At 46.6% G+C, this 13741-nt stretch overlaps 1 protein-coding gene across 1 annotated transcript; it reads left to right on the top strand.

The window, feature by feature from the left end:
- The first annotated feature begins 618 nt into the window (after positions 1-618).
- FITM2 (fat storage inducing transmembrane protein 2) lies at positions 619-7612 on the top strand. The gene is made up of 2 exons (XM_048820146.2): positions 619-920; positions 3235-7612. The coding sequence occupies exons 1-2, from the start codon at positions 748-750 to the stop codon at positions 3848-3850; spliced, it is 789 nt and encodes a 262-aa protein (XP_048676103.1). The 5' UTR covers positions 619-747; the 3' UTR covers positions 3851-7612.
- Positions 7613-13741: the final 6129 nt, after the last annotated feature.

The raw sequence follows: 13741 nt of genomic DNA, 5'->3' as shown, positions 1-13741 counted from the left end.
TTTGAACAGCCCCGTTCCCGAGGCAGGTGCTACCGCTCCGCTCTGCCTGCGGGGCTGCCCAGAGCCTTTGCCCCCAGGCCTTGCAGGGACTCGCTCGCCCCCACCAGCGGAGGGCGCTGCCGGGGAGACTCGGGAAGGCGCCCGGGGGCTGGGCTGGGCTCCCCTGGCGGGTGGCGGTGCCCGGGCTGGAGCCGCAGGGGGGCCAGGCCGGGTGGGGCCCAGCCACCGCTTGGCTCTGGCAGCCGCCTCCGGCAGCCCAGTGTCCTGCGACGAAGATAACGGCGCCTCCCTGGGCCTGACGGACGGGACGCGCGGCCTCGCCCGCCGGACAGGGAGCCGCAGCCAGCCGCCCGCCAGAGCCCGGCCTGTTCGCCCTGAGGCCTACCGATGGGAGCCGGTCCGGGGGGCGGGAGCAACCCCCGAGACTCGCCCCGGCCCTGCTGGGGGCGCACGCGCGGGTCCTGAGCAGACCCGCCTGGCAAAGTTGCCCAGTCTCACGAGACACAAACGCGACCCCGAACGAGCAGTCCGCGGCGACCGGCGCTTCCCCCGGGCCAGCCGGGCCTGGCCCTCGGCGGCCGCTAGAGGGCGCCGCTGCCCTTGGACTCCCGTGGGAGCGGTGCGTCGTGACGCACGCACGTGCGGTGACGCAGTACGGCGGCCGGGAGAGGCCGGCAGGCAGGCGCCGCCGGGGCAGCGTGATCGTCTCGTCCGGCGGGAGTGACTTTGGGCGCGACCGCACCCGGGATGGAGCCGCTGGATCGCTGCGCCCGGCCGCTGCGCGCCGTCCTGGTGCGGAGCTCGATGCGGCTGTGGCTGCCCTGGGGCCTGCTGGGCCTCATGCTGGGCGGCTCCCTCCTGAAGGCGCTGGCGCCGCTGCCCGACTCCTACCTGAGCAGCAAGCGCAACCTGCTCAACATGTGAGGGGGCGGGGGCGGGGCCTGGGCCGGCGGGGGCGGGTGGTGGAGGAGGACCGTGCTGGGGGTGTATGGCTCGGGGGGGCTGTGGCTGTTTGAGCCCTGATCCAGCACCAGCCGGCGCACCAGCCGGGCGTACGTCCCTCCCTCCATGCAGGGCTGCGGAAGGATCCTAGAGAGTCAGGACACCCATGCCACGCTCCTGCGGCTGGGCCTGGTTGCTTGTAGGACACGGAGGGGCAGGGGAGCCCTATGCAGGTGGCCGGCTAGCACCTTCCGTCTGTGAGCAGCAGCATTCAAGGGGCCTGTGGACCTGACAGTCCTGCACCAGCCTGCCTGTGCTGTGCCGGCTCGTGTTCCTGTGATCCCTGAGGTTCCTGCGAAAGACAGAGATGAGAGATTAGTTTTACACTGTGCATCTGGCAGCCTTTTGTGTGCAGTCATTTTGCTGCTCTGTTAGTCTTTCCTCTGTGTGGTAAATCAGTTTTGTCTATTTGGATCTTCTACTCAGAAACAGGGAGGCCTGTTTTTTTAAATCGAGAAATGCAGTTGTAAAGCCCCAGTAATTGGCAGGGAGACTTGGGGACAGGATCTAAGAGCGATTAGATCAGATGGTGCTGACTCTTTCTTTCTTCTGGCTCCTAAAACACATTAAATATTTGGCCAAGCTTGTAAGGTCTTACGCTCAGTTTGATGGCATATGTCTGGTTATACTGTATAATACAGGGGTCTCAAACTCAAATGACCATGAGGGACACATGAGGACTAGTACATTGGCCCAAGGGCCGCACCACTGACCACCCCCCGACCTGCTGTCCCGGCCCTGCTCCCACTCCACCCCTTTCATGAGGCCCCACCCCTGCCCTGCCTCTTCCCACCCCTTCCCCGAAACCCCCACCCCAACTCTGCCTCCTCCGTGCCCTCGGGGGTGCAGGAGGGGTGCAGGGGACTCAGGGCAGGGGGTTGGGGTGCAGGAGGGGTGTGGGTGCGGCACGGAGCTTAGGGCAGGGGGTTCGGCTGCAGGAGGGGTTCGGGGGGCGGGTCCGGCCCAGTGCACACTGGGGGCAGGACAGGCTGCCTGCCTGCCCTGCCCCGCCCCTGCACTGTTCCGGGAGGCGACCAGGACCTGGGGGAGGGGCACAGGGGTCTGTGGTTGCCCTGGCCGCGCCTTCAGGTACCTCCCTCGAAGTTCCCATTGGTCGGGAACTGGGAACCGTGGCCAATGGGAGCTTCGGGGGAGGTACCTAGAGGAGCGGCCAGGGCAACACACAGACCCCTTTGCACCCACCAGGTCCTGGCCGCTTCCCAGAGTGGTGCCGGGGCAGGGCAGGCAGACAGGGAGGGAGCCTGCCCTGCCCCCGGTGCGCACCGGGCTGGAGCCGCTTTAGGTAAACGTTGTGGGGGGTCCATGGGGAGCTGGTGGGTCGCAGAAAATAACATGCGGCCCACGAGCTGCGTGTTTGAGACCTCTGGTATAATGCAATAACTTTTGAATGTTGGAAAATTGGAGGACACTTGAAGCCCCTGCCGTATTTTCAAGTACCTCTGCAATTGTCAGTAGATCAAAGAACTGGTTAATGGCAACAATTAATACCTTCCAGCATAACAATATCCTGTCTCATCTCTGTTTATATAATGTGTTGACACCCTGAATGATTTTTCTCCAGACAGAAAGAAGTGAAATAATGATAGTGGGCAGCCCCTGGGATGAAGGGAAGGGGGAGTAAACAGAGCTCTCGGTTTGGGAGGAATGGGGAATCACACAAACCCAGGGGGGAAGTGAGGAGCGGGAGGCGCAGAGAAGCTCCAACATGAGCATGGGAGGTTGCAGAGAATCCCTGGAGTTGAGAGGGAACTTGTAGGGGAGAATGGAAGGATGCAAAGAGCCTCTGGTGTATGCAAATAAGCAGAGCCTACAGCAGTGGCAAAGTGTGCAACATCTCCCCACCCCCACCCACCCCCATTCCCATGATGTTGATATTACTTTTTCATGTTACCAATTGTAGTTGCTATGGGGATGTAAATCCATTGTGGATTGGAGGGCAGGAGAGACCAGATACTCCAGACACTCATGAAGAGGGAGGGATGTGTCCGCAAGACAATCTATTTGGCGGTCACTTGAAAGCTTAAGGACCCCTGTTCTCCAGGTTTCTGGATTAGATGCTGTGGTGTTGGGTGCTGTGTAAATAACCAAGGTAAACAGTTGTGAGTGATGTAATTTAGAAACCTCTTCTATGTACACCCCTAATCCCTACCCCTTCCTTGCTGTCTCGGAGGTTAATATATTTATATGTTTCCTTTGGCTTCTCCCTGGCAGCTATTTTGTCAAATTGGCCTGGGCCTGGACGTTCTGGCTGCTGCTACCCTTCATTGCTATCACCAACTACTATCTCAGCCGAAATGTCCTGGGGGTGCTGCGGCGTCTCGGCACCTTGCTGGTGGGCACCGTGGTTTGGTACGTCTGCACTAGTCTCTTCTTGCGCATAGAGGATTTCACTGGCAACTGCTACAAATCGCCAGCACTTGATGTGCTGTTCCAGGAGCACCCCAGCAAGTGGCAATGCCGCCAGGGTGGTGGCTTCTGGAATGGCTTCGACATCTCAGGGCACTCCTTCCTCCTAACATACTGTGCCCTGATGATTGTGGAGGAGATGGCTGTGCTGCACGTCCTGAACACTGACCGGAGCCCAAGATTACATGCAGTGGTCAATGCCCTGTTCGTTGCCTTGAGCTTTCTGACCCTGATCTGGGTCTGGATGTTTTTTTGCACTGCTGTATATTTCCATGACTTCTCCCAAAAATTGTTCGGCACCCTAGTGGGTCTGTCAGCCTGGTATGGAACATACAGGTTCTGGTACTTGAAATCCTTTTCTCCTGGACTTCCTCCCCAAAATGCTAGCTTGAGTTCAAAGAAGCCTAATTGTAGCAGATAAAAATTTCTGTAATTCAGATTTTGTTTTAAATACAGGAATATTAGTTTGTCCAATGCTCCATTTTTTTTTTTTTTTTTTAAAGAGCATATTTAAGGGGATGGGAAGAAAGGCCAATAGTCTTTACAGTCTGATGCCTGGCTTGTGGCTATGGTCTAGTTCCTGGTGAGCAAATGTTGATATCACAGAACTGCGTACCGTGATTGGGTGTAATTGGCTACCTAACTGAAATCTGAGCAAAGAGGCCAAGGGTTGGATCCAGCCTGGAGACTGAATTCTCTTCTCCCTTTCTGGGGGTCCTGCTGGGGCAAGCTTGAGGCCCATTGGCAAGGTGCTGTAAAGAAAGCCTGCACTGCTACTACCTATGCTCTCTCTACCTGTTCTGTTGATAAACAGAGGATCCAGGATTGGCAGAGATCTTCAGTCTTTAGGGCTATCAACCCAACACCTTTCACTGATCTGAAATTCATCATTCTCTTCCCCATCCCCATCATCTTTTTTTAAGATAAAATATTTCACATGGTCCAAACCTTGTGCTCGGTTTTAATTCTGACTTTTTGAATACTCTAGTTGTGATCTTTACAAATGTGCCTGGGGCAGTGTAATGGTGCTAACTAGTGCAGCAGACTTTTAATTGGCAATCAAAATGCACTTATTAAAGCAGAATGTAGCTGGGTTGTGAAACTGGAGCACCTCACATTCTTAGACTGTTAAATACTTTCACTTCCCATAAATTTTAATTGGCCATCTGTATATTCAGCAGCAAGAAGAGAGACTTTGCTTTTTGCGACCCAAAGCCTAATGTTAGGTCACAGCTTTAAATTGACTCCTCCTCTCAATCTTTGGAAATGAAATTCCTAAAAAATAAATTTTATTGCTTCAGATGATGATAAAAAATTCGATTTGCCCCTTTATTCTTAACACTAATTGTAAAAATAGCAAGATGGTATGTTTTGTTAAAATGTAATAATAAGATGACTCCTCCCAGTTCTCTGTTAATTGGCTTGTACAAAAATGTTAATGATTTAAAAGATTTTTTTTTTTCAGATGTTATAAGTTGCAAATTTTGTATTTGCAATAAAAAAGCTCTGTTTGATGTGTTCCTTTCAGACGGACGCCCAGCGGATTTCTGGCCTCATGTAACAAGTGCACTGGCTGGACCCATTATATCTTGAATCATTGTGTTTGTTAGGGGTTGTATGTAATATAGCATTTCTGCCAAGGGTACTGTAGAAATATGCTTAAAGAAATACTTATTCTTATCTTTTTGTTGGCATCAATAAGCTATTTTAACTGCATACTAAGTTGTGGCAAAAAGTGGTAGCCAGTAAAACCCTATTATGATGTACAAATTGGGATGTCTATGTTCTGTCCTTCATGTGAGATGGACATTAGCATAATTTTTAGTTTAAAAATTGTATCTGTTTTACAAAAGCCTTATTCATGTCATGAGTAGACAAACCAAAATCAGTTTCACAACAGTACTAGTGAGTCCAGCAGGCTATCAAAAGCTTTTGGTAGCTCATCTGTATGTCTTCTAAACTGTAGCTAGTTCTAGTAGCACAGTGATGGACCTAATTTTCTACATCACTTGATTTTGAGTTGTGTTTTGCTGCCTTTAGGACAAGGGGTTCCATACCCTGATCTTAATATGCTCATGTTGCCACCTTAACACTTCTTTCCTAGCCAGAGAGGGAGACCGTCCTGCAAATACAAACAGGTTAATTTCTCATTTGGGGCCTGATCCTTTGAAATGCTGACTTCCCTCTGTTCCCATTGAATCAAGTGATGGTTGAGGGTCCTCGGGAGCTCCCAGAAGGCACAAAGCAGATCTCAGGATCAGGCTGTCTCATGAGATTCCTGTGAGTAGATGAAAAATACAGCTTTGTGTTTTGGGTTGTTCTTTGGGTATGTCTACGCTTTGAGCCAGAGGTGTAATGTTCAGCTCAAGGAGACATACCTGCACTAGCTCTGTTCAAGTTATCACACTAAAAAGTGTAGGCATGGTGGCAGGAGGTGGCAGCCACCCCGAGTACGATGCTGTCCAGGCCTCTCTAAGAACATACTCAGGTGGCTCGCTCAACATGCTGCCACGGCTACACGGCAATCTGAGATAATCTCTTCAAGCTGGAAATTACAGCTCCAGTTCGAACTGTAGTCGGATCCATTGTGTCAAACCACCTTTCAGCTGCTTTATTGGACACCTTGTCTACATGAGAAAGTTTCATCAGTTTAATTTAAATCAGCATTTAAACTGATAGGGTTTCACATTAGTTTAACTATATGCGGACACTCTTATTTTGGTTTAGCTTAAACCTGTTCCCAGTAGATTTAAAGAAAACTGCTAAAAGCCCAGACTCCTCGGGGCAGACACCCCAAGATCCCACTCTTTCCTGAACTGATATTTATACTCCTTTATACTGACATGAGAGGCCACACTCGGGTTATATCAGTTTTACTGTATCTGTTTAAATTATGCCGGTGCCACATTCCCATATAGATAAGGCCTGAGTAGAACCCCAGTATTATTAAAAACTATGCAGTTAAACTGACAGGCTTTTAAAGCTTAAGTTAAAATTAGCTTCCCCTCTGGAAAACACAGTTTTTGTGCAATCTGTTTACAAATACTTCCATTCACTTAACCAGTGTGTCATAGTAACTGTTTATTATGATTATTAAAATTAATAGCATAGGATATGAAAATGCTTGAAACTTTACTGTAACCTCAATGCTAGTATGTTAGACAAATGTAACTGATCAAATTCACCTAGAGGATATACAAGGGGTTGTGTGGTTGAGGTTCAATTTCTGGAGCCTCTAAAGATAAATTAAGGGCCTGCTGCTGCTACTTGTGCCCATGTAGTTAATGGGACTACTTGCATTAGTAAAGACTACTCTGGTGAGTAAGTATTGCAGGATGAGACTTTTAAGTTTGTCATTGAGAATTCCTATGGTATTTGGACACATCAGTAGGGCCCAAATTTTCGAAAATATGAGGCACGAAAGTGTATGAGCAAAACGAGCGTTCTAACGTGTGTCCACTGTGCAGACTGATTGTGTAATTGTCTATATAAATACCCATCTGAGCAAACTATCTTAGTAATACACCTGCGCTTTGTGCTCCTAGAGTGAAAACTTTGCCCCATTGAAGTCAATGGCAAAACTCCCACTGTGTGGCCTGGATTTCGTTCCTAATGTGTTTGAAAATCTCGCGGGTAGGTGTCCAGCCTCAGTACAGAGGCCACACGTTTACCATTGACTCGGAGAGTTCGCTTGCTGCGTTCAGACATTGGAACTTTTCTTTTGTGCCTTTTGATCCTACCACAGGCAGATGATCTCGTCCTTTTCGTTTTCAATGTTAATCTAATAGCTGTCTGTGGAATTCAACGGCAGGAAATCTTCTCTCCATGTGTATTTTTTTCTCTTTATTTGGGGGAGGGGGGGCGGGTAGTTTATATTTACCACTGGAATGAAAATCCAGTCCCTCCACATCAAGGGTAAATTTGCAGCAGAGAAGAAAACTCCACTCTAAACAGCTGGATTTGGTGTGGATTGTTGCCAAGTGGACAGATCTTTTCTTTGAACTTGCTGGAAATACATCTGGAATTTGCATGAGTTTTAAAAACTAAAACCTGGAAAAAGTATTTGAGAGGACAATATTCAAATCTTGCAGTGGATGGTGATATGAAGCAATTGTAATCATGAAATTATAACTCATAACAGCCTTGTTTGACTTCCTGAATTAAAGTCTCTTGCCTACATTCAGTATTGTGTCCCCGGTGTCTTTGAAATTATTTAGGGAATTTTTTTTGTCATCATCCCACTACAATACACAAATAAAGTAAACAAAATACATTTTTAAAAGTAGCTTTTTGCTTATTCCTAGCTCTGTATATTTAAGGTTGTGGCTTATTTTTGGGTGTTCTATATAATGACGCCATTAAAAGAAATAACTTCGGATTTTTTGGCATTCCAGATCTCAGAGCTTTCACCTAGCCAAGGGCCTGTTAAGGAACGGAGGGACAAGAGGAATAGCAAAGTAGGAAGTTTTAAAAAGATTTGGGATTAATTTAACTTCATATTACCATTTCCTATAACATGTTTTATCTATTTATATCCTAATGGGTAGGAACAGAATCCCAGCATGGGGCAGAGGAGAGTTTAGGTCTTTCATAAGAACAGGGTGAAAGGTCAGGTTTTAAACAAAACTGAAACTGCCTGGGTTTCGATGCTTTCTCTTTTTTCCCCTAAGTCTCATTTCCGCCCGTAAATTAAGCTTTGCTCTCTGACCTCGCACACTGGGGTTTACCCCCTACTTTTGATTTGACCATTTATTGATACCACAACCGTAAAACCTTTTAGTGATGTCTGTGTAAGAGTAGTGCAGTTAGGACACCTCCCCTCTCAAACTGCCGAACATTTTGAGTCTACCTCTATTTCTGGAGTGAGGCTGTGATAACAGAATCATACCTTGGGTGTAATTCGTCTGCATTACAATTCATGGTGATGCCAGATTGTGACCCTGGGTGCATTTTTATGGGCAAACTGGATGCATCCAACTTTTCTGAAAAACCGAGGCCATTCCTGTTAAAAACCAGTTGGGTGTGAGCGTTTTCAGTGAAATATGTGGCTTCTGACTGTGCAGCAGCAGGTGATGGTGTTCCTGTACCTTGTCTGAGGTCATCTTTTTTTTCAGTTCTTTGCCATCAGTTACCTAGTCAGTCTCTGTTCACTCACACGCCTCTTCCTCTTTTTATAGCTTCTCCTGACCTCTTAGAGCTCCATTTATTTAAAAAGGGTGGTTGTTTTTTCTGTTCATATTCTTAAAGCATTTTGTCAGCCTATCAGGTGGAAGTTTGTTAGCATTTGTGAAAAGCCTCTGCAGCTCTGAACTATGATGACAGTCCTCCTTATGAACAGCTGGGGTAGCAATTGTAAAGTTGGACTAAAATACCCCAGGGCTAGCATGTGATGGAAATGTACTGATATTCCATGGGTCTGTTCTGCGCTGTACAGAGCTGTACCACAAATGCACTGGGTTCCTGGCAGAAAGGGTGAATGTCACTTGCAGATGGCCCCTATCGTGGTCACACAGCTGCATAGGTCCGGGAACTACAGGTGCTGGGGGTGCTACCGCACCCCTAGCTTAAAGTGGTTTCCATAATATACAGGGTTTACAGTTTGGTTCAGTGGCTCTCAGCATCCATGCTATACAAATTGTTCCAGCACCCCTGCACAGCTGTGTGTTCTGTTAGGCTGATCCCTGTACTCATTGGTAAACCTAGTGTCTCTTGGTGGACTAGGTGAGGCTGACGCTGTGGTTGTCTTGGAGAATGGGCATTGTACGCTGCAGTAACTGGCATAAAGAGGGGCATTGGTGACATGCTCAGCAGGAAATTTAGTTGCTGCTTAGACCCAGGAAGGATGTTTTGGAGCTAAAACTGAATGCACAACAAGGATACAATGGGATTAAAGTTGGGGAACGGAGGATTGAATATCCAGGATAAAAAATATACAGAAAAACATGTAATGTTTAAGGGTCACTGCAACCCTATGGATATTGAGCCATAATATGAGGTGAGACCCCAATTGTACTGTATACCTCTCTGATGCATGGAAAGAGCCTTGAACTGTTAAACAAGAGAAGGTAAATATGAATAACAGTCTAATTGATCTACCCTATTTCTAAGACCCTCTATTTAGATGTCCAATCTAGGTGCATCTCTGCATGTATAGGGGGTGTGTTTCAAACCATGTCCTATGACATGAATTTTAGAGATCAGAGGGCAGATTCTTAGCTGGGGTAAACTGTCATAGTTCTGTGGAATTCAATGGAGCGATGACTGTTTACACCAGCTATAGATTTAATCCCTATTCCATAATGTTTGTCATGTTGAAGTCAAACCTACCTGAACCTCATGCTGCTACATGTCTGTACAGCCTTCCCCTGAAGTATTCCTGCCTTTCAAGAGAGAGGATACATTTACGAGAATTGCAGGTGATGTGAGGGTGCCTGTGATGGGCTCAGCAGACCATGTCTTAGAACGTGTGGGCTGTGTCTGGGGTTAGCTACATCATTAAAGAGGGAAACCATGGAACTATAGAAAGGACAGTGCTTTGAAACTTGTCTTCAAGTGGGGCTCGACTGAGCTCTGCACCAGATTCATCTTAGAGGTGAGACTGAATCCATGAAACTTGCTGTCTTTTTGTTTTCAAATAAGCTCCAGCCTTGTTGTCAAATAAGCTCATTTCCCCTTGGGCCCCATGCTCTGACCCCAAATTTGTGGTCTGTTTCACCTGCAATAGTATTATGCACTGTGTTACTTTGGAGTGATACTCAAAGTGCAGCCTCCAGGTTTTGGGATGGTCTCTATTTATAGATCACAGAAACAAGCACCTGTTTGTTCATGTTTCACATTTGTTAGTAGTTTAGTTTAGTTTGTATTTATAGACCGTGGCTCTTCAAAGTCTCCTGCATTCCAGGCTCCCAGCAGCCTGTGGTCAGAGCCTGTTCTTTCTGGTTTGGTTTGTGGAGCAGTGTGGAATGCTATTTTTTATCTAATCAAATTGATCTCATTTTTTAAGATTATAGGTAGTTCCAATGGTATAAAGGGGGGAGGGGCAGAAGTGTTTTAGGGGCAAGGTTCCTCCCTGCTGGTACTTTTGTCAAGGTTAGTAGCTTGACATATTGCAAAAATCTGGTTATTGTAAACCGATTCAAAGCATGTGAAATATTAGCACAAGTTACGTGTGACAGTTTCCTTTTATTGCAACAGATGACAAGGCTGGCCTTAGATTTAAGGCCCTGGCCTGAGCCTCGGCAGATCTGGCTTCAGTTCCTGGCTCTGTCACAGATTTCCCAACTGATTTTAGGCAAGTCAGTTAGGGTGAAGCTCTGGCCCTGTTGCAAGCAATGGCAAAATTCCCATTGACTTCGTTCACTAGAGCCAGAATATCACGCTTTGTGTTTGTCACCCATCAAACTGGGGATGACAGTATTTCCCCGCAACACAGGCGTATTGTGAGGATAAATCCACTAATGGTGAGCTGCTGAGAACAATAAAATGCCTATGAGATCACTTGTTTAAATATAACTATTGTCATTCAGGTAAAAATTTGCCTGTTATTGTCTTGGTGACTCTTTCTACTATCCAGTGAGGAAAGGGAAAGAATTGGCAAAGCGGTAGTTACCAGAGAACAGCTCTGCAGACACCGGATCGCCTCCAAAATAGTGACCTCTTATTTGAATCCAAGTGTTTTCACTCTGCCAGTGGTACAGGCTAGGGGATATATTCTCCTAGAGGTGGGGACTTACACACATGGAATTGGGATGACACTTTCAAAAATGTTACCTGTTTCTGGAGTGAGCTAGTCTCTGCTCCCTGGTTTCTCAAAGCAGTGTTTGAAATCCCCTGTCGTAGGAGAGACACAATGCTGTGAAGCTCTGTGTAGATCTTGACATGGGTCTCAGTAAGATCTCCTACAACTCTTAGGAACATCTTTAATAAAAATCAGGACAGAAGAACAGGTTCATGATAAAGACCACAGCTGGCTGTCCCCTATGGTGTGTAAAGGACTGGAGAATAAACCGCAGGGAATAATCCTGCGCTAGTTAAAGGACCGGGGGAGCAGGATATAGATCAGATGGCTGGGCGGTGAAGGGACTTTTCTCTCTAGTGTCTGTGATGCCAAGTGGCACTAGCAGCTCACGACAGGCCCACCTTTTAAACTAGATATATTTTGGGCATCAGGCTTTTTTGAGTCTGGCATGGAATCATAGAAATGTAGGGCTGAAAGGGCCCACAAAGGATCATTTAGGCCAGTCCCTTGTGGGGAGGCAGGACCAAGTACACCTGACCCTGGCAGATAAGAAGGGGTGCAGAATCATGCCAAGGAACTGGCGCGTGTGAGCAGGCCAGGGGAAGAGTGGGCATGTAGCCAGTGCATCTACAAACTACTGTGCATGGATCCACTGGCAAAAGCCCCATGTAAGGAATCATGCAAGGCTATAGCTGCTGCTACAGTCCATGGGCTGTATCTGCATGTGAAATAGCTTTAGTATGTCTTTACTCACTTCCCATTATATATGTCACTTGGGCCTGGGTAAATAATACTGTTGAGCTTTGATCTTATGTCCTGAGAAGCACGATGGGTCTCTGGAGAGCGCTCAGGATGATCCCATCTCTCATTTGCAGGCAGCTTTCTTAGTCTCACCTGTAAACCTAGCGCTTTTCTCTAGCGTTGAAATCCTGAAAGTGATTTAACTCTTCATTCATCAAGCTACACTCATCTTTCCTTATTCACATGACTTTATCCAAGTTGGCTGATCACACCAGTGTATGGCCCTGGGTTATCAAGACAAAACTGAATCTTTGAGCCAATTGTATCCCTGATGTTCCTCTAATTGATTTCAGTGGTTACCTCAAGGGAGGATTTGGCCCTTGGTGCGGCACGGGGCTAAAGGAACAAGTTTTTCTTGACACGATGTGGCACTTCCCACCTAATAAATTACATTATTTGGACAGTCCCTATAGCCCTGTGAGGTAGCTGAGGGTTCTTCTCCCCAAGCTACAGATGGGTAAACTGAGGCACGGAGGAGTAAAATGATTTGCCAAAGGTCTCCCAGGGCCAGAACCCAGTTCCACTCCGCATACACTAAACCGTGAGTCTGCTATTCTGACAAATGCAGGAGCATTTCATTCTCAGCCAAAACATGAACCGACAAGTAGTTTAGTTTATTGTTTATATTGAAGCTGGTGTCTAGGAAACAAGAATTGGTCAGTGTTAAGGTGAAATGGAAGGCAAAGCAATCCGTTTGAGAGCTACAACCAAAGCTGTATGTACCTACAATGCTAAACCTCAGTGTACAGACAAGGTCCAGGCTCTGGCTTCCATTCACTTCCACTTTCCCTGGTTGCTACAGATTGAGTTCCCTGATATTCTTGCTAAGTGCAATAAGTGGTAAAGAAATCTACAAAAATAAATCTGTGATGAACCAATTACCCATCTATTTTATTTTCTTAAAACAAGATTATAATATTTCCAATATACAAGTCATTTTAAAAAACCGACAGACTGTGTTCATAATGTGTAATTCTTCATAGTGAAGGATGGGAAACTCTTGTAAATGTCTCTGTACGATAAAGGACAATATACTAGCAAAAAGTAAAGTCACCTGGACATGCCAGGAAACCAAAGTAAGAACAAAGGATGTGAAATGCACTTATGGCTGTAATGTATTTATTTCAGACTGAACAAAAGATCCATCATTTTTGGCCTCAACCAGCTAAAAACCCTGGCCTTAGTTTTATTTAGTACTGGAAATGGATTGGTCTGGATTCCCTAGTTCTTGGTCATTTAGGCCCCAATTCAGCTAAACCCTTAAGCACATGCTGAGGTCTAACCCTGTTCACACAAGTGCTTATGCATGTGTTTACACCACATTAAAGTCAATGGGAGTTAACCATGTGCTTGAAGTTAAGCATGTGATTAAGTGCCTTGTTGGATAACAAAAGCACTGGTTTGCTGAAATGGGGCTACGGGGCTTGATTCTGCCTCACTGAGTCAAGGAAAGCTTTTGTCATTGACTTCAGTGTTGGGTCAGAACTTTATTCTCTACTATCCTATGAATACCTGCAGATGCAAAACTGCGATATTTAATTTCTGATATTCAGAGCAGTTTCCTTATCCTTGGATTATTCATTCAGTGACTTATCAATACCTAAAGCCCTTTAGTAATATCTGATAAATTTGGTGCATTATTGTAGTGTCCTAAAACAGGATTTTGGAGCAACCTGGAGTGGTTTGACTTAACTCTTGATGGTGTTGACCAATGCTGTAGAGTTTCTTTTAGCATAAGTTTAAAACATGGCCTAATGTTAAGTAGTTTCACAA

The sequence above is a fragment of the Caretta caretta genome, chromosome 13 (genome assembly GCF_965140235.1).
Source record: "Caretta caretta isolate rCarCar2 chromosome 13, rCarCar1.hap1, whole genome shotgun sequence".
NCBI lineage: Eukaryota > Metazoa > Chordata > Testudines > Cheloniidae > Caretta > Caretta caretta.
The sequence above is the reverse complement of the archived record's forward strand: the minus strand, read 5'-3'. Positions and strand labels throughout refer to the sequence as shown.